Source organism: Megalobrama amblycephala, linkage group LG2 (assembly GCF_018812025.1).
Source record: "Megalobrama amblycephala isolate DHTTF-2021 linkage group LG2, ASM1881202v1, whole genome shotgun sequence".
Classification (NCBI taxonomy): Eukaryota; Metazoa; Chordata; class Actinopteri; order Cypriniformes; family Xenocyprididae; genus Megalobrama; species Megalobrama amblycephala.
The window spans coordinates 45699702-45726442 of NC_063045.1; the positions used below are offsets into that span (position 1 = coordinate 45699702).

The 26741-nt window shown below is 37.1% G+C and overlaps 3 protein-coding genes across 5 annotated transcripts; 1 reads left to right on the forward strand and 2 right to left on the reverse strand.

Annotated features, from left to right (window-relative positions):
• The first annotated feature begins 1055 nt into the window (after positions 1-1055).
• On the forward strand, positions 1056-10575 carry LOC125260438 (solute carrier family 46 member 3). 2 transcript variants are annotated; one of them, XM_048178821.1, is made up of 9 exons: positions 1056-1203; positions 2415-2562; positions 2959-3154; positions 4778-5437; positions 7521-7767; positions 7862-7945; positions 8488-8644; positions 8923-8977; positions 10130-10575. In XM_048178821.1, the coding sequence occupies exons 3-8, from the start codon at positions 2972-2974 to the stop codon at positions 8945-8947; spliced, it is 1356 nt and encodes a 451-aa protein (XP_048034778.1). In that variant the 5' UTR covers positions 1056-1203; positions 2415-2562; positions 2959-2971; the 3' UTR covers positions 8948-8977; positions 10130-10575. The 2 variants fall into 2 exon arrangements, with proteins under 2 accessions (XP_048034778.1, XP_048034769.1); XM_048178812.1 differs by lacking the exon at positions 8923-8977 and having other exon boundaries at positions 1057-1203.
• stoml3b (stomatin (EPB72)-like 3b) lies at positions 10440-15006 on the reverse strand. Its single transcript, XM_048178859.1, has 7 exons — positions 14861-15006; positions 13277-13380; positions 12428-12500; positions 12033-12115; positions 11372-11575; positions 11120-11254; positions 10440-10926 (listed from the first exon to the last, which is right to left on the reverse strand). The coding sequence occupies exons 1-7, from the start codon at positions 14913-14915 to the stop codon at positions 10738-10740; spliced, it is 843 nt and encodes a 280-aa protein (XP_048034816.1). The 5' UTR covers positions 14916-15006; the 3' UTR covers positions 10440-10737.
• A 1700-nt stretch (positions 15007-16706) lies between these two features.
• On the reverse strand, positions 16707-26471 carry proser1 (proline and serine rich 1). Of its 2 annotated transcripts, XM_048178789.1 has the most exons (12): positions 25909-26471; positions 25710-25775; positions 25561-25629; positions 25368-25462; positions 25181-25274; positions 24977-25087; positions 24803-24886; positions 24561-24639; positions 24289-24381; positions 20598-22026; positions 17737-17884; positions 16707-17573 (listed from the first exon to the last, which is right to left on the reverse strand). In XM_048178789.1, exons 1-12 carry the CDS (start codon positions 25951-25953, stop codon positions 17448-17450), a joined length of 2439 nt encoding a protein of 812 aa, XP_048034746.1. In that variant the 5' UTR covers positions 25954-26471; the 3' UTR covers positions 16707-17447. The 2 variants fall into 2 exon arrangements, with proteins under 2 accessions (XP_048034746.1, XP_048034755.1); XM_048178798.1 differs by lacking the exon at positions 24289-24381.
• Between the last annotated feature and the right edge of the window lie 270 nt (positions 26472-26741).

Consider the following 26741-nt stretch of genomic DNA (forward strand, 5'->3'; position numbering starts at 1 on the left):
TTTTTTCTTTGTACAGTTGTTGTGGGATTGTGGCCCAATTCGAAGCTTGTTGCAAATTATTTTTTCTCCAAAAATCCTCTATTGTGTGGTGTCATTACGATTATTTAACTGCTCCCGATAAAGATGGACTGTCCCTAATCATATCCCCAATCGGGCTGCCTCTGATGTAATAACCATGATAGCCAATGAGAGTGAGCAAGCGTCACCTACTGGATGTTGCGTGCTTCTCTATCTGAAACTTGGCAGCCACAAACATGCCACAATTTGCAGGCTCAAAATCGGGCTTAAAATCTTTGTGTGTATGGCCAGCCTTACTTAGTATTTTGTTTAGTCTTGTTTCCAGTCCAAATATCTAAAAAAAAATTAAAATTCTGATGCTTTTAATAGATAAGTAAGATGACATAAGATTTTTTTTTCTTGTTTTCTCAAAATTAAGTGAGTTTTTGCTTTTCTGTCTGTTTGGGACAGAAACAAGATCATTACTCCATTGACAGATAATTTTGCTTGTTTTAAGCAAAAACTCACTTCATTTTGAATTTTTTTTTTTTTTTTTTTTTTTTTTAGTGAAAGCATCTGTATTTAAGTATTTGTATTTAGACTGGAAACAAGACAAAAACACTAAACAAAAAAAAGCATTTTTTTTACAGTGTAATACACTTACATTACAAACCCTGTTACCACAACATGAGATTATGCTATATTGCAGAAATCAGTTAGATTAAAAAACACACAAAATTTATTCTAATATGACACACAAAGACATCAAGAATCAGCACATGAATCTCAACAATGGTGACAATCAAAAGTGTCATGCCGCAATGCATGCTGGGAACAATAGTACAAAACTCCCAGCATGCATCAAGGCATGGATAAATTATGCAGCTGAATTGTCCTTTTATTTTTTTCATTCTAACTATTTGCTACTTTTTTCTGTGGTTTTTGTTCTGTCTTTTATTAGCTTGTTGTGATGTCTAGAGCTGATCTGATTGTCTGAATATTTTGTCACCATTGTTGAGATTCATACGCTGACTGCTCATATCTGTGTTTGTCATTATAGTTTATTACATTCTGTTCATGGTTTTAATTTCCAGTCATTTGATTTATGAATTTTGAGCTGACTTGTAAAGTACCCGCTTCATAAAATCAACATTGAACCACTGCAATCAATGAACGAAGGTCTTATGGGTGTGAAACAACATGAGGGTGAGTAATAAATGACAGAATTTTCATTTTTGGGTGAACTAACCCTTTAACCCTGTTCCGGAGCAGGGTTTCATAACCCCGGGATAAAAAGCGCTGCTAATGCTGCTTCTAAATTACAAGTGTGAAACGTTCCTTTATCCAGGTTTAAAAGAGGTGATTAGAACAACGATAACACAGAGTTAAGTAAAGTGTGAAAAAAACCTAAAAAAAAGTGTAAGTGAATGTCTTTTCATTCATTTCAAATTTGCAAGCAAACTTAAAGGAATAATAGTTCACTCAAAAATGAAAATTACCCCAAGTACGGTGTCCATTTTAGGACATTCTCACATATGAGACCTGACACCTGACGTCGTTTTTTTTTTTAGACCTGAAGCCTTTCAGTCTGAGGCACGATGGCGTTTTGTCCGATGACCGAAGCCTTTTAGTCTGAGGCATGACGCCTTTTCGTTGAATGACAGAGGTGTGAAAATGTCCTAAAATGAACTTCGTACCCAAGATTTACTCACCCTCATGCCATCCTAGGTGTATATGACTATCTTCTTTTAGACCAACACAATCTGAGTTATATTAAAAAATATACTGGCTCTTCCAAGCTTTATAATGGTATGGCAGACTGCCGGAAGCTAGTTATTATAGTTTATAAAGTTGTAAATATGAATATTTTTCTTACAAGAAACCCTTGCTTTGCTTCAGAAGGCCTTTATTATAACCTCCTGGAGCCGCATGGATTACTTTTATGATGTATGCACTTTTTTGGGCTTCAAAATACGCATTCACTACCAGTATCAAGCTTGGAAGAGCCAGGATATAATATAACTCAGATTGTGTTCATCAGAAAGAAGATAGTCATATACACCTAGGATGGCTTGAGGGTGAACTATTCCTTTAGACTCCCTTCACTTATTTTTCTGAATTTTTAGCTTGAAAAGTGTGCTTGTGCAATATTAAAATGCTTAAATTCTTTAAAATGTTTTTTTGTTTGTTTGTTTGTTTGTTTGTAGGCCTATCAAATGCAAAGACATTCTAACATTTTTAAATGTGACTGAAATAGCCAAATACATCTAGTACTTATTCCAGCTCTCCTAGATTACTGGTTTCCACTCCTTCTTTCTGCTACACAAACACACATGCGTGTTCTGAGGGTGTGTGTTCCTTTGAGGATTTGTAGTCTTGACAAACAAACGGAAGGAGTTGAAGTCTCTGTCTTACAGGCTTCCCAAACGAATAATGAGATCAGAACACAACATACCATGATGTGATCTCTCTCTCTTCGCTGTGCCCTGTGACTTTCAAGTGGATTTGAAGGCAAAGGCAAACATGCTTTGAATATGGAAAAATTTCTCCTATTATAACTTACAGGTAAGAATTACCAAACCTGTCTATATATATCTAAACTTAAAAATAAAGGTTCATAAAGGATGTTTTCACAGTGATGCCATAGAAGAACCTTTCAGTGAATAGTTCTTTAAAGATTTTTTCTTAGTGAATGAAGAACATTTTAATTTTAGTTTTCAATGGATTATAAAGGTTCTTCATCATCAATGTCAATAAAGAACCTTTATTTTTAAGAGTGAATTTATCTATTTGTCTGTCTATCTCTGTCTGGCTGTCTGTCGATCTATTGATTTAACCAAGAGACTTTTATTCATAATAGATAATCGAGCTCATCTGTTTCTATTATTTTTGTCATTAGTTTAGTCACTGTTATATGTCTTCTCAAACATCTCTCCTGTTCCTTTTTTTTCCCCGGTGTAGAGCAGGAAGTGGGATGGGTCGTGTGTATCTGATCGAGCCGGCTGTTGGCTTTTATGCGTTTGCCATGTTTATGATCTACCCTCTGCTGCAGCAGTATGTGTACCGTAGGCTGTGGTTTGAACTGAGTGGCACAACCTACCCTGCAGAGAGTCTGTCTCATTGCTCAAACAACCACAGCTATGTCACCATACACCAGGTGAGACGTCACAACTGGTGACATGCGAGACATGATTCTTTTCATGATTCACTTCTGACTTCCTAAAATCTTCTTCAAAATATTTTTATCTATGTTAAGGCATTTATCACATGTTAATTGAAAATCTGAATCTAATGTGTAATGGTAACCATATTTACAAGTTAGCTACCAGTCAATTAACTTTGAATATATAACTTGCAAATGGATTGATTCTAATGTAAATATGCCACGTTACAAACTGCTTTTTGGAAAAACTGTTGGAAAAATTATCTAAAATATTTGGTGTTATGCCAATGACAGCTCTATTAAGGACAGTAATTTTTGTTTTTGTTTTTTTATTGCATATTGATTAAATACCATTTGAAATTAAATTATGAATATTTTTAAGTTCCAACATATGCATAAATTGATCACATATGGGAAATTAAAACATCTGGCTAGAATAAAACTGAAATAAAATAAATATTAGATAAATATTAGATGAAAAACTAAATGAAAATGAGAAATGCTGCCTTGGCAACTAAATGAAATATTGAACTTATACAGAACTAAAATTGAAATAATAATAAATAAATCTGAAATATTTATATTAAAGCAAATAACAAAATTACAAAAACTTAATATAAAATTAAAAATATAATAGTACATAAATAATACTTAAAAAAAATATATATATTAACCTTCAATATTTATAGAAATCATGAAAAATACATGAAGATGCAATAAACAATTTAATGCTAATTTAATAAACAAAAAATAATAATTGCATATTGATTTAATACCAATTGAGTTGAAATTAAGATTTTTTTTAAGTTCCTATAAAAGATGCACAAATTGATCATATGGGGAAATTAAAACATCTGGGTAGAATAAAGCTGAAATAAAATAAAGTATAAATATTAGATGAAAGTTTAATTAGAAGCACTAAAATGACTAAAAGGAAATAAATAAAAACTTATACTGAACTGAGATAATAATAATAAATCCTAAATATTTATATTTAATGACAAAATAACTAAAACTTAATATAAAAAAACAAACAAAAAAAAATTTAACCTTCAATATTCATAAAAATCATGAAAAAATACAGTCACAATAAACAATTTAATGCTAATTTAATAAAAAGTAAAGGTATTTTTAAATATTTAAAAGATAAAATAGAAATATACTGGCAAATAAAACAACTCAGTGAATGACAGATAAAAATCTTTGAAAGAGAATCAGGTTTGACATTCATTTTGTTTACTTTATTGCGTTCAGAGACAAGACTGTTTGCTATGTCACTGTAAAATTTACATTGATGTTCATATCTCAATAAAGGAGTTCTGGAGAACCGGTTATATTAGGTAAATTAGTTGAGCTTATGTTTTGTATTCTTTTCTGCTTCTCTTTGTGTGTGAGAAAATTCCTTTCAATTCACGAGCCCTTAATTGTGGATTGGCTTGTCATTTGATACGTTTGAAATACCATTGACCGTTGAAATAATTTACTTCATGTTCACTTTCACTCCCTCCCTACATCTCTTTCTAACTATCTAAACTTTACAGGCAGAACTAGACAGAATTTGTTGGTGATGATAAACATTTGATCTGAAACTGAACAGTTTTTCTCTTCTCTCTTCAGGCAGTGCAGAAGGAGACATCTCTTTTCCTCCTCCAGAGTGAACTGTGCTTTCTCATTCCCAGTCTCATATCTGCACTACTCCTGGTCTCATACAGTGACTACTGCGGGCGTAAAGTTGCCATCGTTCCTCCTCTGGTGGGCGACACTCTGTTCTCCCTGAGCTACGTTTTGGTCAGTAGATTCTCCTTCAGCCTCAATTACCTGTTAGCTGCCTCCTTCCTATCAGGCCTGATGGGCGGACCCGCCAGTCTGATTGGCGGATGTTTCGCCTATGTGGCTGATCTCTGTGGAGAAGGTCCGGAAGGGCAGAAAACTGTCCGAATGGCTCGACTGGACATGATTTTAGGGGTTTTGTCTGGTTTAGCTTCTCTGTGCACTGGATTCTACATTGAAGCAGCTGGCTTCACTTGGCCCTTTCTCACCGCAGCCTGTGTGCATCTGGTAAACCTCCTCTATGTGCTGGTGGTTTTGAAGGAGTCCCTGGTTCTTCCAAATCCCATTCTGTCAACGTCCAGCCCCTCAGCTTCAGAAGCCCCTCGACTGCGACAGTCTCAAGCTCTTACCGCCCGTCTGCAAGGCGTCTACCTGCTCTTTGCGGCCTCCAAAAGGAGAAGGAACGTAGTGCTGTTGCTCATGCTTGCTGCTTTTGCCTTTTTCAGGGTGATTATGATAATTCTGACCTTATTCACAAGTTTCATCATTTGGTGTGTAAGTGTGTAAGGTTTGTGTCTGTAGTGGCACAAAACAGAATTGCAAAAATAATGATATAATTAAAGTTGCACAAACCAATAAGTGTTCAAAACTATCTCCTTACCTTAGCCCGATTCACAATGGGAAGACTGTAATAATGTTTTGTAATTTGAGTGGTTCGGGTCGGTTTCCTTGGGAAATACGAGTTTGCCGCTATTTGTCTTTGCGTCACTATGTCACGTCTGCATACACAAAGAAGAAGTCCCAGCTGTAGGTTATAGCTCCTCATTGCAGTACACGAGACCCAGGGGCGAGGTTGGATCCAGATTCAGGGTGTGGAGATGGGTAGGTTTAGGGATCAGTGTTTGGTGTAGGCAATCAGTACTATGATTGACATGACCAATAAAATATTAAGAATTGGCTGCATTGGCCTGGCTTCTGACGTCACACTTGGATGTGGTCTGGGTTGAATGTCCTCCACAGGTTGCAGCGAGCTTTTCATATGTAAAGTGAGAGGAGTTGGATCTGCATCCAACCTCACCCCCTGGATCTTGTGTTATGCAGCAAGGACCATCTTGGTTATTTTGTGTGGTGGCGGATCATTTGTTGCCTTTTCTTAGAGCAGCTGGAATAATTAAACATCATTTTAATGGCGGATTGTAATACGGAAAGTTCAAAACGACAATCATCAGTGACAACTGTTGAATCACCAGTTTTTACAGTAGTAAAAAACAAGACTTCGGAGTAACTACAGCAAAAAAAAAAGGAAAGCGACCGGGCCTGTGCGAAAACAAGAATAAATATCAGCAGGGCTTTTGAAAGGTAGTGTGTTCTAAGGAACTTTAAATTGCTTTTTGAGGTTCATTTTTTCATTCATTAATTTCTTTATTTAACCAGGTTAAAAAACTCATTGAGATTAAAATTTCTTTTACAAGAGTGGCCTGGCCAAGAAAGCAGCAGCAATAACATAGACATACAAATACACATCAAGACAAAAAAAATACAATCAAGGATCACAGCAGCAATTTACCAAAGGATAAAACACACAATCTGTTAAAAGTAACTTAAACTCATTTAGTGATGGAATTTTGTTAACATTAACAATTTGAGAACAAAGTATATCAATACTAATAATTTGTCATGATCTGAAGCTAACTTTGCGATCGTTAGATTTAATCACCATTGGTAGCTTGATTTATTGTAAAAAAAAAAAATCAGTTGGTCAGAACAAAAGTGGCATTCGTGTTAATTACTTGTTCATATGACATTTTTTCAGTGAAACTTCTTATTTTGGACATACTTCCAAGACGTAGCCTAGTATCTGTAGTTCTGATGTACAGTGAATATCCACACTGGTGTATTGACCGACACAACACACATACAGCTCAAAACATTAGATTTATCCACTCTGAAGAGTCGTGCCGATGCACAACCCACCTAAAGATGACAATTCTGCAAATAACTGCAATTGCAGGTTTCAAACAGAGATGGCGACAAAGAGGCAAAATTTACGGACTGCAGCTTTAATCTGGTTATATTGACAGGTTATACTGTAAGTTTTCTGAATTCATACAATATAATTGACCCGATTCAGCTTCAGAGTAAATATAACAAAAGGAAAATTACACAGAAATGTACACTTTTATTCAGCAAAAATGCATTACATTAATCAAAAGTGGCAAAAGAGATTTATAACCTTACAAACAATTTCTATTTAAAAAATGCTGTTCTTTTGAGCTATTTTCAGCATTGATAATCATAAGAAATGTTTCCTGAGCAGCAAATCAGCATATTAGAATGATTTCTGAAAGACTGAAGACTGGAGTAATGATGCTAAAAATTCAGCTTTGCATCACAGGAATAAACTTTTAAATATATTAAAACAGAAAACAGTTGTTTTAAAATGTCATAATATTACAGATTTTTCTGTAATAATTTGATCAAATCTCTTGGTGAGAGACTTCTTTCAGAAACCAATCCCAAACATTTGAATTGGTAGTGTATATACAAAAATAAATGTAACATACTTTGTGTGTGCGTGTGTCCCTCACAGGTAGCTCTCCAGGGTGGCATTTCCATCTTCATCTTGTATGAACTGAACACTCCTCTGTGCTGGAGTGAGGTGTTGGTGGGTTATGGCTCAGCTCTCTCCACTGCCATGTATCTGGTGAGTTTTGCCGGTGTGGCACTGCTGTCCCGCTGTCTACCTGATGCCTACATCATCCTACTGGGGTTGATGTCAGTGGCAGCCGGCCTCATCATGGCAGCATTTGCCAAGTCTACTCTGCTCATGTTCCTGGGTAAGACTGAGTTTGGACACTTATGGAGTTTCTAATGGATGGATAGATGGACTATTTTCAGGTGAAACAATGGTCTATGTTTTATTCATTGCAGTGCGACTGCCTTTGCTGCTGTCCATCATGCCAACTCCTGTACTACGATCAATGATGTCCAAAATAGTGTCTGGATCTGAACAAGGTAAGAATATTAGTGAAGTTCACGACGTGAACCCATCTAATCTTTCAATTAGTGAAATTCAAACATTATCTCAAGAGGAGGGAACCCTAATCTTTCAATTACGTCCAGAGCATATAAGCAGCTACTCACCCTGCTCTGGCATCAGTTGTTTCGATATCCCTCCACCTCCCCAACTCCACCACATAATCTAGGCATCTCATCTATCTACTCCTCTTCCAGGCACCAGTAGTCCCTGGAGGGTATATCCAAGCTCGAGTTGAAGCTGCTTCCTAGAACCCCTCATCAGCAGACAGCAAGCCAAATATGCTTAACCTTATTAGCTTAAAGATTTTATGTTGAAACGAACTCGTGAAATACTGTAGAACAGAATAGAATAACTTTTTAGATTAATTTTCATTTCAGATGTTACTGTATTTTGCACATCATTCCCACATTCCCAGCTAAATAAATCCAGGCACTGCAAAAAAGTCCCAATTCACATGAACTCTGAATTATTGATGGCTGTGTAAAGTTGTTCCTTGTGCCTGTGTTTTTGTGTACAGGTGCCATGTTTGCGTGTATAGCCTTTGTGGAGATGTTGAGTGTTGGCGTTTCATTTACAATGTTCAGCAGCATCTATGCAGCTACACTGTCCTGGTTTTCCGGGTTTACTTTCCTGCTGGCTGCAGCCCTCACTCTCATACCAGCCACCCTGATCTGGTGAGTAGCCCACATCTATATCCTTCCTAAAATGGAGCCATTATTCAAAAAACAGCTCAGCCAAAAATGTCAATTCTGTTCTTTAGTCATGTCTAAATCCGTATGCTGTTGTTTTGTATGTGGAATATAAAAGTAGAAAAATGAAGAATTATTACACATCTCATGCCATAAAATGGCAGTACATATAAAACAGACAAAAAGTGGTGTTTTACCTGAAATAATCAGTGTCCTTCACTTCTACACTACTTGTCATTCACTAAAGTCTTTCTCTTTTCAAGCATGACTGATTTTATCTCAGACTGAGGCTGTGTCAGAAATCGCATACTCTCTTGAGTAGGTTCTTATTTTGAATAATAAATTACTTAACGACCACTAAAAAAGTATGTTCTAAATAATATGAATGTAATTTGGACATACTACATTCACCATGTTGTCATTACCATGTGACCTACAAGCTTCAGTTGCGTCGTTTCACTGCCATTCACAAATCCTCCTCCCGCAATCATCTCATGGGTTTCATCTCATGGGATAGTAAAGTGTCCGTCGTATGCACACTTCAGAATTTCGCTGGAAGTAGTAGGTCATCCGGGTACTTTTTTTGTCACCTACTTTATAGTAGGGAAGTATTTCGGATGTTTATTCGGACTAGCCAATAATTTTCCTTTGCTGGCTGTGAAGGAGCATTTCATTAGTTGTAGCTACCTACCAAATGAATATGCCCCCTTAATTAAAGTTGCTGGTTTGAGTCTGAATGAAACTCAAAAACGTGACAGAATCATCAACTGAAGTAACGATGGGTGCTTCTCAATCAGATGGCTGTGTCCCAGTAAAGCTGCATATCTCAGCTGCCATGTCATCAAGCTCCATCAAAATATGTCTCAATTTAAAGGATTCTTTGAAGGCAGCCTTCGTTTCGTGTCCTTCATGGAGCTTTTTTAATGGATTGTGATGACTCGTTTCCACAATTATCAACATCGCAAATCTAGTAAAGTTTTTAATGTTTTGACTTTTAAAAAATGTAATACACATTTATAATGCTATACTTTCATGACGTAGCCAAGTGCACTTACGAGACCGTCAAGCCTCGGAAAGACTGTAGGAAGGACAAAGCCTCACTAGGATGCAATCTTCCATTTGAGAAACACCCAGTGTAACCTAAAAAGCTCACTGAATGATCCAGTAGCACTTCTGAATTTGAGTCACTGGGAATAATCAAAATCCCTACCACTCAAGGCACCTTAAAATTAGTCCATATGAAGTGCACTTTCATCAAGTATTTTGAGGTCATAGTGGTAACTGAATCATAATAAATAGTAAATAATAACTGGCCCTTCCAAAATAATGAAATAATGATGTTCATTTTTAAGTGAACTAAGTGCATAGTAAATAAATTCCAGTGTTGATATATTATTATCCATTTAATTCTATTTAAAATTTTGTTACAGATTTAAATTTGAAATGTAACACTGTAAATCTTCCCCTTAGTGTTATTCTTTGTCTCCGTCTGGATGTGTATGAGGAATCCATCGTACTGACGCAGGAGAGCATGGAAAACCATACAGAAATCTTTGAACTTCCACCATGACATGGACACTGGAAAGTCTTTGGCATGACAATAGTGTCCTCTAGTGGGAAATTAGAAAACAATTACATGAATGGAGAGGTTAAATCTCTGAACTCTGATATGAGCGTTGATGTTCTTGTTTTCTTCTTGGGTCCTAAATGAATGGTTCTTTAGGATGAAGAACAGCTGAAAGATACTGTCATTCTCATTTGTAAAAAATGACTAAAGAAATTCTGTTTTTACTGTAGATTTTATTTAATTTCATGCATACTTGTATAAGGTGGCATTTGAAAATTGCGTAACATGTTGATATATTTTCTGAAATACGATATTGTATTTTTTAAATAAAGTCATTTGTAAACCTTAAGTTGCATAATTATTTTCCAGTTAAAGATATATGACATCATCCCCCACAACATGAAAAAACTGAAATATGTTAAACATGACACATAAGAAAATCAAGTAAAAATTTCTAAATGAATGACTAGTAAACACTTTGTGTAATATAAACTTTGTGAATATTCAGCGTTCATTTCTTCATGAAGTGACTTATGACATCCATGGGCAGAGGGAAGATGATGGTAGAGTTCTTCTCAGCTGCGATGGTGTTGAGAGTTTGGAGGTATCTGAGCTGAAGGGCGGATGGAGACTCTGCGATCACCAGAGACGCCTCCTTCAGAGCCCTCGATGCATTCATCTCTCCCTCTGCTGCAATGACCTGCATTATCACAAAACACTCTATTAGGGTGTGGCATCACATGCAGAGCTAGGGCACACAGAAATCAAATGTTGCATGTTGTCTGACTGGTTTTTCCTTGGGCAGTTAAAACATGAATGAAAGTTTGTGTCATTTTCTTGAACATTAAAATACATTAGGACATATATTAGGAAGGTGAGGCTGTAACGCTCACTTTTGCTCTGGCCTCACGGGCAGCCTCGGCCTCGGCTGCCATAGCTCTCTGCAGCTGCTGTGGTAGTTTAACATCTTTAATCTCCACTCGCTCCACCTTAATACCCCACGAATCTGTGGCCTCATCTAGAGACATCTAGTAGCAGGGAGAAGAAAAATTGGATACACTTTCAGTTTTATCTACTTGAATTAAACCTGCAATTATAATTGATGCACAATTGGGGGCACCATTATCTATTTTTCTCATGCTCACCTGCATACTGTGGGAGATGCCTTCTCGGTCGGAAAGGACCTCAGCCAGGTTCTTGGTCCCCAAGACATTCCTCAAGGTGGTCTGGGCCAGTAGGCGGGTGGAGTAATCCGCATTGGACACATTTGCCACTGAGGCAACAGGATCACTTACACGGAAGTACACAACACCATCCACAGAAACTGTCACTGAGTCTTTGGTCAAGATCTAAATGCAAACAGAAATGAAAATGTGGCAACTTAGGCTATAGTCCTCAACAGTTGACGGGTCATTTAGTTATTCACTTCTGGCTGAATTCAAAAATAGCATGTTTCTCCCATATATTTATATGGCACAAATAGTAAAAAATAGTTTGCCAATATGCTATTCCGAATTCAGTCTTAAAATTTGCGTTCAAATTCATTCAAATTTCATTCAGGGACGAATTGCTTTATGAGTGAGTCATTGAATCATTCGCGGAAACGATTCGTTCGAAAACTGATTCGTTTAGGAACGAAACGTTGCTAGGATTCATGTGGATTCACTATGTCCACCTTGACTTTGTTTGATTGGAACTATTTTTGTTGTTGGAGCAAAAGTAGACAAATTAATAGGCAATTTTGTTTGTTAAATGTAAGTTAATCAATAATAGCTTATCGTTTATTGCGTATCTATTTTACTTTACCTCCTGGGGAGGGATGTCAAATGAGATGGTTCTCAGATCCACTTTGACAAAAGAGTCCGTGCAGGGGAGGATGAAGAAGATTCCTAGACACAGGTGACATTTTGGAATTATACTATTTGGAATTATATGATCTGTGTCATACAAATTGATTCATTACTTGTTCTAAACTGACTCCTTGTAATGGAGTTTGAGCTTCTATGTTTTAAGAACAAGTTCTATAAATGTCCTCAGCTGGTGTAAACAATTTGAACATGTACATTTCCGAGGAACGTCCAAGGCAAACATTGACAAAAGCTGGTGTTACTCCAGTATGTTTAACTTTAAAATACTGAAACTAAGATCTGAGAGACAGAAAGTCTCTTACTATGTTCTAAAGTACTAAACGTTTTGTTTACCTGGTCCTTTGGCTTTTCGAGCTGTTATTCTCCCCAGTCTAAATATGACAGCACGCTCATACTCTTTCACAATCTATAAAAAAGCAATGAAACACATAAAGTGCGTTATAAAACATTTGAACAACACCTGAAGGGTGTAAAACAGGCATCTGCTTCCTGTTAAAGTGCAAGACATGTTAGATCAGGAAAGTATTTAGTTATCATCTTATTTAATAAGATTGATTATTAAAATGATAGTATTAATAAGTGGTCATGAAATACTGATAAGAGTTTTAATTTTATTTAATAAATTTATTTTATTATTTGAGAAGAAAGAAGCTGTGTGATACCAGAGTCACGAAACCAGTATGAAAACCAGCCATCAGGGACAAAAGCCAATTATACAGTTTAATATCAGAAAAATTTACATTAACAGAATATATATATATATATATATATATATATATATATATGTACACACACTGCCCATAATTTGACCAAAAATTGATGCGCCTCTTGATAATAAATGAGATCAAGACAAGATTTTGCATTGACAATACAAGAGGTGAGCACTCTCCTTCAGCACATCCCTGGTGAAACGTGACTTTGCAATTCTGGAATATGGCCAAGATTTGTGTGTATATATATATATATATATATATATATATATATATATATATATATATATATATAATATACACACAAACATAGAAACTTTTATTAACTTAATAATTAAAATGTGAATAAAAACAAAATATCGCAATGATACTATTCTGTTTTGGTTCCAGAGAGCCTAGTAATAGTAATAAATAGTAATATAAATATTAATATAAAGATTATTGGTTTTCTTTGTCCTATTGTGGTTCATACCTTAATGCTTATGAAAATGGTGATTGGAAATATTAAGATGCTGAAAAATGCAGAGATAATCACAAGGATCCACCCACAGCAACCCAAACCACCATTATTTTCACCTGCAACAACAGAAAACTGTCATTCTCACAAACAGCACATGACTAACATGAAAGGGAAGACAAAGCCAAATTATATAAAAAAAAGGAAGTCAAAGTGTAACAGTTGCCTGCTAAACTTAAAATGAGCAATTTATAGATGGTTTTGTTTGCAGAGGTGCTCTCTTTCTAACTGGCAACTTATCCATGACCCTCAAACCATGAACCACATCTTATCTTTTACCATTAACCCTGAGTAAAAGCACTTTACACCAAAACACTCAATACCGGCCCCTCACTGGATAGCTCAGATAAATGTCACCAGGGAGACCCTCTTCATCATAAATCAGCTCTTGGTGGCCCTTAATGAGTGGGTGGGTGAGCACTGGCCCACAAACCCTCCCATTACTTATCATATATGTAAGCGTGACGGATAAGGCTACTCTAATTTTTACATACACTCTACACAGCCCAACACCCAACCAAGGCCTTGTTGTATGCTGTCTACTGTACTAATTTAAGAGAAATATTAAAACGTGTGTGTACATTTTCCACATTTGACTCATCAAGCTCACATGCAGTGTTGCGATTCAGTTCTGATGATTACTGTACTGATTATTGTATGATACAGTCAATAGTCATAGGCTATTTTGTGTCAAAATGTTCAGAGCAATCTATTAACCTAAGAGAAGAAATCATGAAACTATAATACGTGCTCAAATGTTTTCCACTCTTAATCTGATGTGATTATTCAAATCAGAAAAATGGGCCAACCCCAAAATGCTGAAAATTTAAAATGGGTAGTTGACAAATATTATTTTGTTAACCCAACATCAAAACTACTACAAAATTATATATATTATTTTTTATTATATGAAGACTTCAGATGCAAAAGCCTCTAAGTGCCATCTGAAATATAAAAATAAAAAGCCTCTAAGATGTTCTTCTAAAATAAGCATTTTTATCAAGCTCGTATGTTCAGTTATTTAGGATTTATGGCAATGAAAAGGACCTATTAATTGCCATTAAAGTGGAATTACTGAACCTAAACATACAAGCTTGATAAAAATGCTTATTTTAGAAGAACATCTTAGAGGCTTTTTATTTAGGTCTTCATATATATATATATAAAATAGCAAGCTTAGTTAAGCTTTTTTGTCTGTTCCTGGTGATTATAAGTAAAATAAAATCTAAATAAGATCTGAAAACTAAAAATATCATCAACAGCCATTTGACGATATATGTAATGTATATTTCTTTATTTCTCTTTCCTCATGCGGGTTCAGTTATGAACCGGTGTGGAAAATTGACTGCTTTGCAAATCAAACTCTAATGCAAATTCTATAACTCTTAACTAATAGAGATAGTTAAGGAATACAACTTAAGTCAGCAGCAAACCATAATATACTCAGGTGCTGTAGTAGTTTGAATTAAGATTGTTACTATATTACTGTATAATATTCTCACAGTACAGGGACAGAGAAAAAGGGAAAGATGATCTTACTGATTAGATTCTGCTTGCTCTGGGCACCTCGCTCCATCTCAGACTCCATTTCCATGTGGTTGTGTTGCTAAACAGGATGTGTAGAAGACAGTACTGGCTGTGTGGGTAACTGAGAGATGTATTTGTACTGCTAAAGCACTTCCTATAAAGGGTGTGGCCTTGCCTACAATGCAATTAGAAGATCATTTACAGAGCATAATGGTCTTATGACACCATCATATTGTGCAATATCTAGCTGATGTTTTAAATGAAGCTGTTATGATTATTGTGATTTCTCTGTAACAGATCCGTGTTTGTTTCTTCAGCGATCAAGCCAGTGTGTTTCCTCCTAAAAACATTTGAATGCACTTTCCAACTGTTTTTTTTTTTAAAACATTTCCTTGCTTTACGGTTATCAAAAACAATAAACCATATCAGCAAATTATGAAACAGCCTGGTAGGTACATCAGTAAAAGAATTCAGTTGTAATATTTGGGGCCCAATTGTTTTTTAAATGCAAATTTAATGCAAATAATCTTTAATGCATTTATAACTATATTTACTATATAAATATTACCTATATATTACCTATATCTAGTCATGTGAGAATTTCCATTAATGATTTACAAGCAGGAACTTAGTCATAGGTAGTATTGCATAAAGCTAAGAAAAAGGAAATGAAGGGTCAAGTGGAAACTAGTCGTAATGGCAGGAGTCTCATGATTAATGACGTGAAAGAGAGCAAAGTTGTGATTTCACTACTGATATGTGGCCAATAGTATGGGCTGGGTAAATCAACGTGAAAAAAATCTTTCTATGTAATATTTAATATCAGTTCTCTAAATAAGCTCACAAGCAAAGACCTCAATATTTACCTTGCCAGGTTTCTCTAACACTCAAAAAGGAGAAATCAGTAATATAATGCAAACATCCTTACAACACATTATTTGTGGTAAATTAATATCACTTTTCTAAATAAAAACAATAGCAGGAAACTAAAACTGACTGTGTTTCACTAATTTTTTTTTTCAATAATAAATGTGTACATGAATGCAGAACAGAATCCTGGTAGCATATCTATTTGAATTTGGTTTTGTCTACGTGACTACTTGCTGTGGCTATTGTGGTCATTCTGGTAAGTCCTGAACTGACAAGTGATATATCTACTTCTATCCAAAAAATTCAGAATAAAGACAAACAACAAAGAAAGTCTAAGAAAAGAGCTTTTATTTCATTAGGCTCTTAGAACATACTAATCTAAACCTACCATATTCTTTATTATATTTTATAATATATAAATGGAAACAAATGTGAGTAACACAGACTTTGAGATCTACATATATTGTATACATGCAACGTTCATGGTTCTGACCTTAAAGGGTTAGTTCACCCAAAAATGAAATTTCTGTCATTAATTACTCACCCTCATGTCGTTCCACACCCGCAAGACCTTCGTTCATCTTCGGAACACAAATTAAGTTATTTTTGATAAAATCCTCTGATTCGAAACAAATGATTCGTGAAGCTTCGAAGCTTCGTGAAGCAGTGTTTTAAAATCGGCTATCACTAGATATTGTGGAATAAAGTCGCTATTTTTGTTATTTTTGGCGCACAAAAAGTATTCTCGTTGCTTCATAATATTAAGGTTGAACCACTGTAGTCACGTGAACTGTTTTAAACATGTTTTTAGTAGCTTTCTGGGCATTGAAAAAGGGAGTGTTATTGCTGGCAATGCAGGCCTCACTGAGCCATCGGATTTTATCAAAAATATCATATATTTGTGTTCTGAAGATGAACGAAGGTCTTACGGGTGTGGAACGAAATGAGGATGAGTAATTAATGACAGAATTTTCATTTTTGGGTGAACTAACCCTTTAATATCAACAAAATTGCACAACATTGTAAAATTTGTAACACTAAAATCACTTTGGAGTTGAAAAGCAACTCAGTCAACTCCTATACAGACATCTGCAAGGTAACTTGGGGAAAAATAAAAACCAGAAAAGCTACAGTACAAAGAGCAAACATCTAATTTACCCAATCTCAAAGGGTATTTACATGTACAGTAATTGACAAACATCTAAAGAAAAATGTCTGCTAACTCACTACTTTCATTAAACAAAAAAAAAATAATAAAAAAAAATAAAGTAAAATTTAGACACCCAGACTATTCACAGTTCATCTACTGGTGTATATTTAAAATTTATTTTAGCAATTAATTTTAGTATTCATTTTTCAAAATGATCGTAACACTTAAACAGAGTTAAGCCCTAATTATTTTTACCCCCCCCCCCACCTCTCCAAAAAAATAATTATAGTATTCATTTCATTCTTTCAAATACATATGACAACAGTCCAGCCCTCAGAAGTAAATCAAAATGATGTTCTGCTAATGCAGAGCACTATACCACAAGTTTATGTCTCGATCTGAGACATTTGAGTTTCTTCGACTGGAAATGAATGGAAAATAGAGCTGCCACATTAGTTTGCCTGAAGACACGCCTTTTTTCATGCAGGAAAGCACAGTCCACAATGTTCATCATTGTTTACTCACTCGCACACACTTCGGTCACATATTTTTTCGTTATGCCTGTCCTCTTATTGCGAGCTACTGCCAGCCCAGTGATGGGTGCAGGCCAGGCTGCAGAGGGAAGCTCGAGCCAGCAGTTGCAGGGTAGTTAGTGAATCCATTCGGCTGGGGAGGGTAATTGTCCAGCGCTGATGCTGAGTGAGCCTACAATCACAGACAAGAAATTGAAATTAGCAAATTCTTCTAAAAATCTTGCTCATAATCATAATAACAGGTATAATGATAATAGCCAGTGGCCTATTAATAATCAATTAGCAGTCTGCAGTGTCTGATAAATGTAGATAGACAGACAGCATGTGTGCTCTACCTGCAAAAGCGCAGATTGCATGGCAGAGTTGTGTAGACCAGAGAGGGCAGCAGGGGATGCTGTAGTGGAGAAGCTGGGCATCCCTGGGGGAAAAGACAGCAACCCTGGGAAAGCTGCACCTCCAGGGGCCTGGAGACTTCCAGTTAGCCTGAGTAACACATTAAGCAACATTACAGAAGGCTAATAATAATGCAATTCAAATGATATTGTCACAAAGAGAATGAATGTGTTAGGTAGGGCTGGGCGATATATCGCATGCGATTGTCACGCGCATTTCGTCAGAAAGCGGGTTCCCTGATTACCGCTAAATCGCCATCACCTGCTTTCAAATGGAGCGGCATTTAATAGACAGAGCCGTAGTTCACTGAAAAGCCACGCAATATCGCGTTCATATCGCAGATGAATCGCCTTCGATAATGAACGCGATATTGCGTGGCTTTTCAGTGATCTACGGCTCTGTCTATTAAATGCCGCTCCATTTGAAAGCAGGTGATGGCGATTTAGCGGTAATCAGGGAACCGGCTTTACTGACGAAATGCGCGTGACAATCTCATGCGATATATCGCCCAGCCCTAGTGTTAGGTAGTTTCAAAAATTTAAAGTCAACTGTGCAATCTGAAACACTATAGCAAATGACATATGTGCTCACTACAACACCCCTTGGCAGCAATAATTCACGTGTTATATGCTGATGGGAGATCTGCTATCTGAACTTTAAGTTAATCAGCCATATGACCATAAAATACTCTAGTGGTTATGGTTTATTTTGTTGGGTTTATCATTTCTTTGAGAAAAGCATATTACTCAGATAATATGAAGAACAGAAGTACAGACTTTGGACTTGGCAGAGAGCTTATCAACTGGAAAATGTTTGACATTACATGTTCCCATTGACCCACCTTACTGACTACTGCCTACACAGTCCTTCTAAGGCAGCATCCTTAGTGAGATGAAACCTTAAAAGTGGCTGTATACACAATTGATTCCAGTAGTTTTTGCCATTAGCATGTTGCAAAGCTAACAGTACAATACTCTAGAAATGGAAATAGATAACATACAAGTACTGAATAAAATAGTCCATTTGTGATTAGATTGAACTATTGTTATTACTTTTCAGTACGGATTGAAATGTATGCATAACTTAAAGGTGCCCTAGAACTTTTTTTTAAAAGATGTAATATAAGTCTAAGGTGTCCCCTGAATGTGTCTGTGAAGTTTCAGCTCAAAATACCCCATGGATTTTTTTTTTAATTCATTTTTTAACTGCCTATTTTGGGGCATAATTAGAAATGAGCAGATTCAGGGTGTGTGGCCCTTTAAATCTGGTGCTCCACGCCCTAAGAGCTCGCACTTGCCTTAAACAACATAAAAAAAGTTCAAACAGCTAATATAACCCTCAAAATGGATCTTTACAAAGTGTTTGTCATGCAGCATGTCTAATCGCGTAAGTACAGTGTTTATTTTGATGTTTACATTGATTCTGAATGAGTTTGAGGCTATGCTCCGTGGCTAACGGCTAATGCTACACTGCTGGAGAGATTTATAAAGAATGAAGTTGTGTTTATGCATTATACAGACTGCAAGTGTTTAAAAATTAAAATAGCGACGGCTCTTGTCTCCGTGAATACAGTAAGAAACGATGGTAACTTTAACCACATTTAACAGTACATTAGCAACATGCTAACGAAACATTTAGAAAGACAATTTACAAATATCACTAAAAATATCATGTTATCATGGATCATGTCAGTTATTATTGCTCAATCTGCCATTTTTTGCTATTGTCCTTGCTTGCTTACCTAGTCTGTTGATTCAGCTCTGCACAACTTGGGTAAAGTTGGTTTTATATTCGCACATTCGGACATCCGTATTCAATAGCCTTGTCAATCACACTACATTGGACATTCAGTGGACATTCACAAGTAAATATGCCATTAAAACAATACTTGCCTATTTTGATCGACTGTGAAAAATGTTGTAAGTTGACAATCGTTGGTTGTCAATATCACGTCGCTGCTTAAAATTCGCAAACATTAATTTATTGCACATTTATTGGAAAGTCTGAATTTATCAGAAGTCCGAATGTGCGAATATAAAACCAACTTTACCGAAGTCTCTGCACAGATCCAGACGTTCTGCACTTGTCTAAAGGTGCGTTCACGCGGCCTCATAATTCCTGTAGTTACGAGATTCTAGCTTGTAAAAAGCATTCACGTCCTCGTAGAGCTCGTAATTACAGCTTTTTCAGACAGCTTACAGAGTTTTCTGAAAGCTCCCACATGTACCACGTGGCCGCTGTACCACCTGACCGCTGTAGATTCATTTAGGCTTTGATAGTGGTGCCATGGAAACGCATAATTCCCAGTCCAAGGACGTGAACAGCTCCGAATATAATGTCACGTGTTGTCATTTCAAGAATCCGGTAAATACGAGGTGACGTGAACGCAGCATAATGCCTTTCATAATGTTGGGAACATGGGCTGGAAAATATTGGGGGCGTACACCCCGACTGTTATGTAACAGTCGGTGTTATGTTGAGATTCGCCTGTTCTTCGGAGGTCTTTTAAACAAATGAGATTTATATAAGAAGGAGGAAACAATGGAGTTTGAGACTCACTGTATGTCATTTCCATGTACTGAACTCTTATTATTTAACTATGCCGAGGTAAATTCAATTTTTGAATCTAGGGCACCTTTAAAAATAATTATGCATCCTACATTTTGGAAAAGCCTTTGTGTAGAATAGTGCACCTATATTGCTGGCTAAGTGGCAGCTCACTAGATTTTCGAACAGTAGTTTCCATATTACAGACAATTCAGATGATCATGCAGAGTAATTAAACATAAGAAAAAAAACATACCCAGCCTGGCCAACCAGAGCAGGGTTGAAGTTAGAGCTGAATGCAGAGGCGAATCCAGGAAGCACAGGAGAAGAGGAGGGGACTCCTGCTGCAGCGGCCGCTGCGACTGCTGCCGCCTGGAGAGGTGCAACGGTGGCTACTGATGAAGAGGCTCCTGGAAGCCCCATTAAGGAGGACAGCACTGGACTACCTGCTGCAGGGGACCCTGACCCTCCAAAACCTGGGAAGCCAGGGTTTGCGCCGGGAGGAAGACCCGGGAACACGGAGGGAGCTGTGGTCAATCCTAGGCCAAACGGGGAGGGAGTGGGAGCACTAGAGTGAGCCAGACCAGAATATACAGATGAGACTGGAGGAGTAGGAGTGGATGGGGTGGAAATGGAGGACTGGGCTCCAGAAAAAGGAGACATTGCTGTAAAATGTGGAGCAGGGCTGCTTCCAGACTGAGAGCCCAGAGCCGAGGAAAGACTGTGCAGTCCAGCTACAGAGCTGGGTAAAGAAGACTGTGGCGAGGCAGCACCATGGGCCATGCCCACAGGTCGGGAAAGGACAGCAGAGTTAGACATTACTAGAGAGCTAAGAGAAGGGGTGCCAGAGCGGGAGGGACCTTTGAATGCGGAAGGGACAGGACTGTTGCTTCCACTACCTCCACCATGCCGGGCCATGGAGTTGGCATGTTGCTCACTAAAGAAAGCAGGACTACTCATGGCTGCCTGGGAGGTCAGTCCTGGAGAGGGCTTAGGACTAGGAGCAGCAGGAGCCACTGGTAATCCTCCAACACCTTGCATGCTGGGAGTTGAGCGTCCAGGAGTGAGAGAGGACATTCCTGAGGGTGTGTAACTACGAATAACTGAATGTGACTGGGTAGAGGGAGTGCCAGGGAATGGAAGTGCTGACTGGGAATCTGAGGAAGGTGGGTAACCCTTCTTTGAGGGTAATCCCATCGCTCCATGAGTAGTCAAGGGGTCGCCAGTCGCCCTGGGAGTAGGTGTGAGGCCACCGGAAGGTGTTTCAGAACGGGGTGCATTATGGAAGGGAGAAGGAGGGATGCTTGTACTCGGCCCGGGTGTACCACAGGGTGTTCCAGATGGGGTATGACTTTTGATGACTGAAGGGGTGTTTCTACCAGAAGGGGGCATGCCAGGGAATGGAGAGGGAACTGGTGTATTGTGGCCACTGGAGTTAGAGGAAACTTGGGGAGAGCCAGCTGGGACAGGTGGACCTTTGATGACTGAGGGTGAGGGCGCAGGAGTTGGGGAGGGGGTCACAGGGTTCTGGGATGGGACCATGCCTGGGAAAACTGGAGTGATTGGTGTGGTAGGCTGAGGCTGGGGGGTGACAGGAGTAGATGGGGTGGAGTTATGAGGAGAAATAGCAGTTGTGCCAGAGATGCTGGAGGTTGGATTTTGTTGATTGACAGGTCGGCTGTAACCTGGAAATATGAAACAATCAGCATAAAGAAATATTAAAAGGAAGAAAGCCCCATTAAATTTAGACACAGGCACCACATGCATCTAAGTTTATTAGTGTTAGACGCATTAGAAAGAAAGCAAGAGAGAATTCAGGAAATGTCCCAATCTTCTAGCTGCACCATAAGATGCGCAATGCAGCACAGCAAGCATTCATGCTTTAACCCTTGTGCAACCTTATGGACATTTTTGTCCATTGCAGTTTTGTTTTTTGTTATTATTGTGCCTTTGTTAATGCCAACTACATGAATTTTGGCTCAGGTGTTTATTTTTATTGGAATTTTAATATTTTACCCTAATTTCCTTCAAAAAATCAATTTTACCCTCCGTACAAAAAAATACTCACACTCAGGACCTTAAGGACAAAAATGTTCACATTGAAACCCATTAAAACTGCAATTTTTTAACCCAGGGCCATTTGACTATAAAATGATACAATATTTGCAAATAGGCATTCATTCTATTGGCAAGGCTTCAAATTTTACATTTTTACCATTTTTTACTATATTGTGCCATATTTTCAAATTTGGCATATAAAAGAAATACTCGCTTTATTTGTGTTTTCTGCTTATGCATATTATAGTCTATAATAGAGTCAATTTGAAAAATAATGCAGCTATAATTGTGTGGGTATATTGGTAAGGATGTCAAGAGTGTAGTTTGCATGTGTTTACTGAAAATTTAATGTGTGTAATTAGTTTGAAAGAAATTATATCGTACTGGCAATCAAAAATCCCACTCCATGTATGAGTCACACCCTTGGCAGGGTCATAGGACCATGTGAAAACTATGAAAAAGGTCAAAGAAGGCTTTGAGGTTTTTCTTTTTCGACCAAACACGCATCTTAACCCTTGATTGCACTTTTTCACTTGTTATTGTTTTTGTACGGAGATAAAAGGTACGCCTGAATTTGAAGTAGAAGTTCAGAAGCCTCTAAACACATTGTTTTAGTTTTCACCACAAGAAAATGCTGATTTTTTTAATCTGGTAGATTTTATACAAAGTTTGAGTTCACACAGGTGTCCCCACAGCCAAACCTATAAATATGTGGTGCTTGAGGGTTTGATCATTTCATTGTTTGAAGAGAGGTTACTCAGCAGAGGACGCTCTGAAGCTAGTGCTGCCTACTGACAGTGAGCACACAGGTGCATTAGAAGCCGAGGATGTAAAGAAACCGATTTGTAAAGCGTTAAAATACTGAAAATGAATGAATGTTTGGTATCTATGGATAGAACAGATGCTGGTTAAAAAATTGACATCAGTGAAAGTGGAAAAAATATTAATATATAATATTTCTATGACAGTTTTTTGGCATGGACGTTTTTGTCCATTATGGACCTAAGTGTTAGTTTTTGTAAAAAATCTGACACTACATAAAAAATATAAATGCCTTATTAAAAAATTAATGTTGTTGTTCTTCATTGACCCACCCAAGAATCTAATAAGCAAAGAAAAAAAATTCTGCTTAGCATTTGGTTTAAAATAAACGACTATTTTTAATTTTTTCATAAAAAAACACCTATGGCATTATGTAAACAAACCAGCATTTAAAGGGTTAAAGTTCTTAAAATTAATGAATGTTTGGTATCTATGGAAAGAACAGATGCTGGTTAAAAAATTGACATCAGTGAAAGTGGAAAAAATATTAATAAATCATATTTCTATGACAGTTTTTTGGCATGGACATTTTTGTCCATTATGGACCTAAGTGTAACTTTTTTGCACAAGGGTTAAACATTGGCTGAAAATATATGACACAGTGCCCCCTTGTGATAAAAGCATTTAGGCAAAGAAGCGTTCTGGATTCAATACAAAATTTCCACTCATCCCCTGGACCTTTCATAACAAGAATACTTATAACGTTAGATTTAGGCATATTACTAAGTCTAAAACATTATCTTCTACATAAAGATTTAAAAATTGTATTTTGGTCGGAACTTTGCTTTCACACATAGATTTCGGAAAATCTGAAATACTGCTTAGTGAGCATGACAAGTTACAATAATATGCAATCTAGAATTTGTACTCTCTATAATCAGTTGTAGCAAATGGAAATGACCAGTAAAGATCAGTAAAGAATGCCCTGGAGAGAGAGTTTTAAGCATGATCATACTGCATGCTATAGGTGCAGATTTAGAGCATGCCATGGTGAGGTAGCGTCTACATTGCCGTCGCAGCTGCTAAAGGCAGCACACAGTGCTAGCAACAGCAACTGCACATTGTACCTGCCAAATTGGGAGTGGCTCGGTAGGGTGGGGGTGGCACACTGGCAGTGATGACCCCACCCAATGACACCAGACCTGCGTTGTTGTACGCACCTGAGCAGCATCCAGAGAAGAGGGTAAGAACATTCTGCATCCACTTCCATATTGTACACAGACACACTGCTGGCATATACATGGTCTACTCCACATTTCTTGTCCATTAGGAAGATAATTTCCCAAACAACTTATCTTTTAAATTTTTTCTTTTCTAATCTGAAGAAAAAGGGCCTTACTTGGAGCAATGGTGGCATGTGGCCGACATGGTGGAATAGGATACGGCACAGGTCTGTGTGGATTGTATGTTGATGGTGACTGTTGGAAAAATAGAAATGGATGCAATAAAAGGGCAGATAACGTTATGATATCAAAGAGACCCATCCATTATCCAAGATAACATGATGACATTCTTTGCCATTAATGAAGCTTTTAAAGAATAAATATGTTTGGGCAGTAACGCCTGGTCAGTAAAACATACCGGTTTGCTTGGTCCGAGTATGCGCGCAGCAATGCCCTTTCCATCCAGGGTTGAATCCTCTCCATCCTTTTTGGCAGGAATTCCCTTGAAAGTTTCAATAAAAGCCACAATTAATTTAAATAGCCAAATTACACAGTATGCATTTAAATATATTTATGAAGTAAAGGAACTCACAGGGAATGTTCCAGTGACCTGGCTGGGTTTGCCTTTGGGATAAGGGTTCCCTGGGATCATCCCACAGGATGAAATCATCGCCACTGGAGCTTTACATCCCACTTTACACACCTGAACAAATTACAGACATTGAGTGCATTAAAATCCTCATTCATTCAATACAATCTAGAAACTTCAAAATCCACTTAAATGAGAAAGTTTTACCTGCTCTAGGATTCTTCTTGCACGTTTCTTCTCAGAGAGGTGAATACGGAACGCGTCCTCCACAGGACGGTAGTTTTGGGCATCAGAAATATTTCTACAAATATACATTATATATTGCATTGCTTGAATATATTTGATTTGTATGGATATTTGCCGATGCGTTTAATTTCTGTTGAGTGTAACTTACAGAGCTATGAGTTCCAGTACAATAATTCTGTCCTTTGAGAATGTGAAACAATTTAGGATATTTGCAGCCTTTGTTGTTGGAATTGCAACCATTTTCTGCAGACAAAAAAAAAAAAAAAAAAAACATGTTGTGTGGTTAAATTATGTCACAAAATTGTGGATAAAAAAAAAAGAAAAAGCAGAAGAATTCTTACATGTTGCAAGGCTTTGACAGCCTTTATCTGGGGCTCTGCCCAGGAAAAGTACTTCAAAATGTCAATAACCTGAAGAAGGAAGTTTGACAGGTAAGCAGGTGTAAAATACTGCAGAATTACCATTCCATGGTGTTACTGTGTCAACATACCTGTTCACTGGAGAAATACCCATGAACCTGTTCTATAGCTTTGATTCGTTGATCTGTCAAAACACACTTCAGAGCAAAGGAAATTGTGTCAATATTAATGTTATACTTTCTTTGCTTATTCAATAATAATAATCAACCATACTGATCACCACTGCCTCCTTTCAGAACAGATCAATTGTTCTGTAAAAACAAACGGTACCTTTCTGATTTCGTCCAAAACGATATCAAAGGATTTCTTGTCCATCTTCTCTGTCGCTGCTCTGATCACTGTATTGATTATCAATCCCTCTTACAGCATCTCAATGACAATCCTTCATTCACCTGCTGATAGGAAACTTCATGCAGTAACTTAACCCCTTTTAATTATTTACAGCACTGTTGTTTGAATTCATCGACTTTCTGCATATAATATATCCTTTTAGTGAATCCAGAATCTTTTCGAAAAGGTTCAGCGGGTGCAACAGAAGGCTGGCGGTCTCTTTAAGTGCAGGCTGGCATTATTGACATGAGGAACAACAATAGCCCAGTGCTAAATCCACACACTCTTCATATGCATAATTCTTCACAGACATGCAAGTCTTTTAGCATGCTTGTACAATTAAAAAAATCGCTAAAGTGATTGAAGATCATAGTTCACGCTCTAATATTGCTTATTTTGATATTGCTTCGCAGTTTGTTGCGGTTTAGCAGAGATGCTAAAGGCTGCAGTTCGTGTGCGACTTTCTTTGTCAGGACCCCGACATGAAAGAGTCTGTTTCTAAATGCGCCTCAATAGGATTTGGACATTTTTATTTTAAATAAATGCCATTTTGTAAATTATTTATAATTTATTAACTATATGTTAACTCTATTGTTGTTTTTCGTTTTGTCAAATATATTGATAAGCTTGTAACGATAACGAAAAAATATATGTATGTATAAAATTCTCACAATTTGAAAACTGCAAAAAATTATATTATTAATTGTATTTCTAGGACTTTATATAACACATTAAAAGCAATTTGGTGACTGCGGAGAATTAAGTTTTCAATG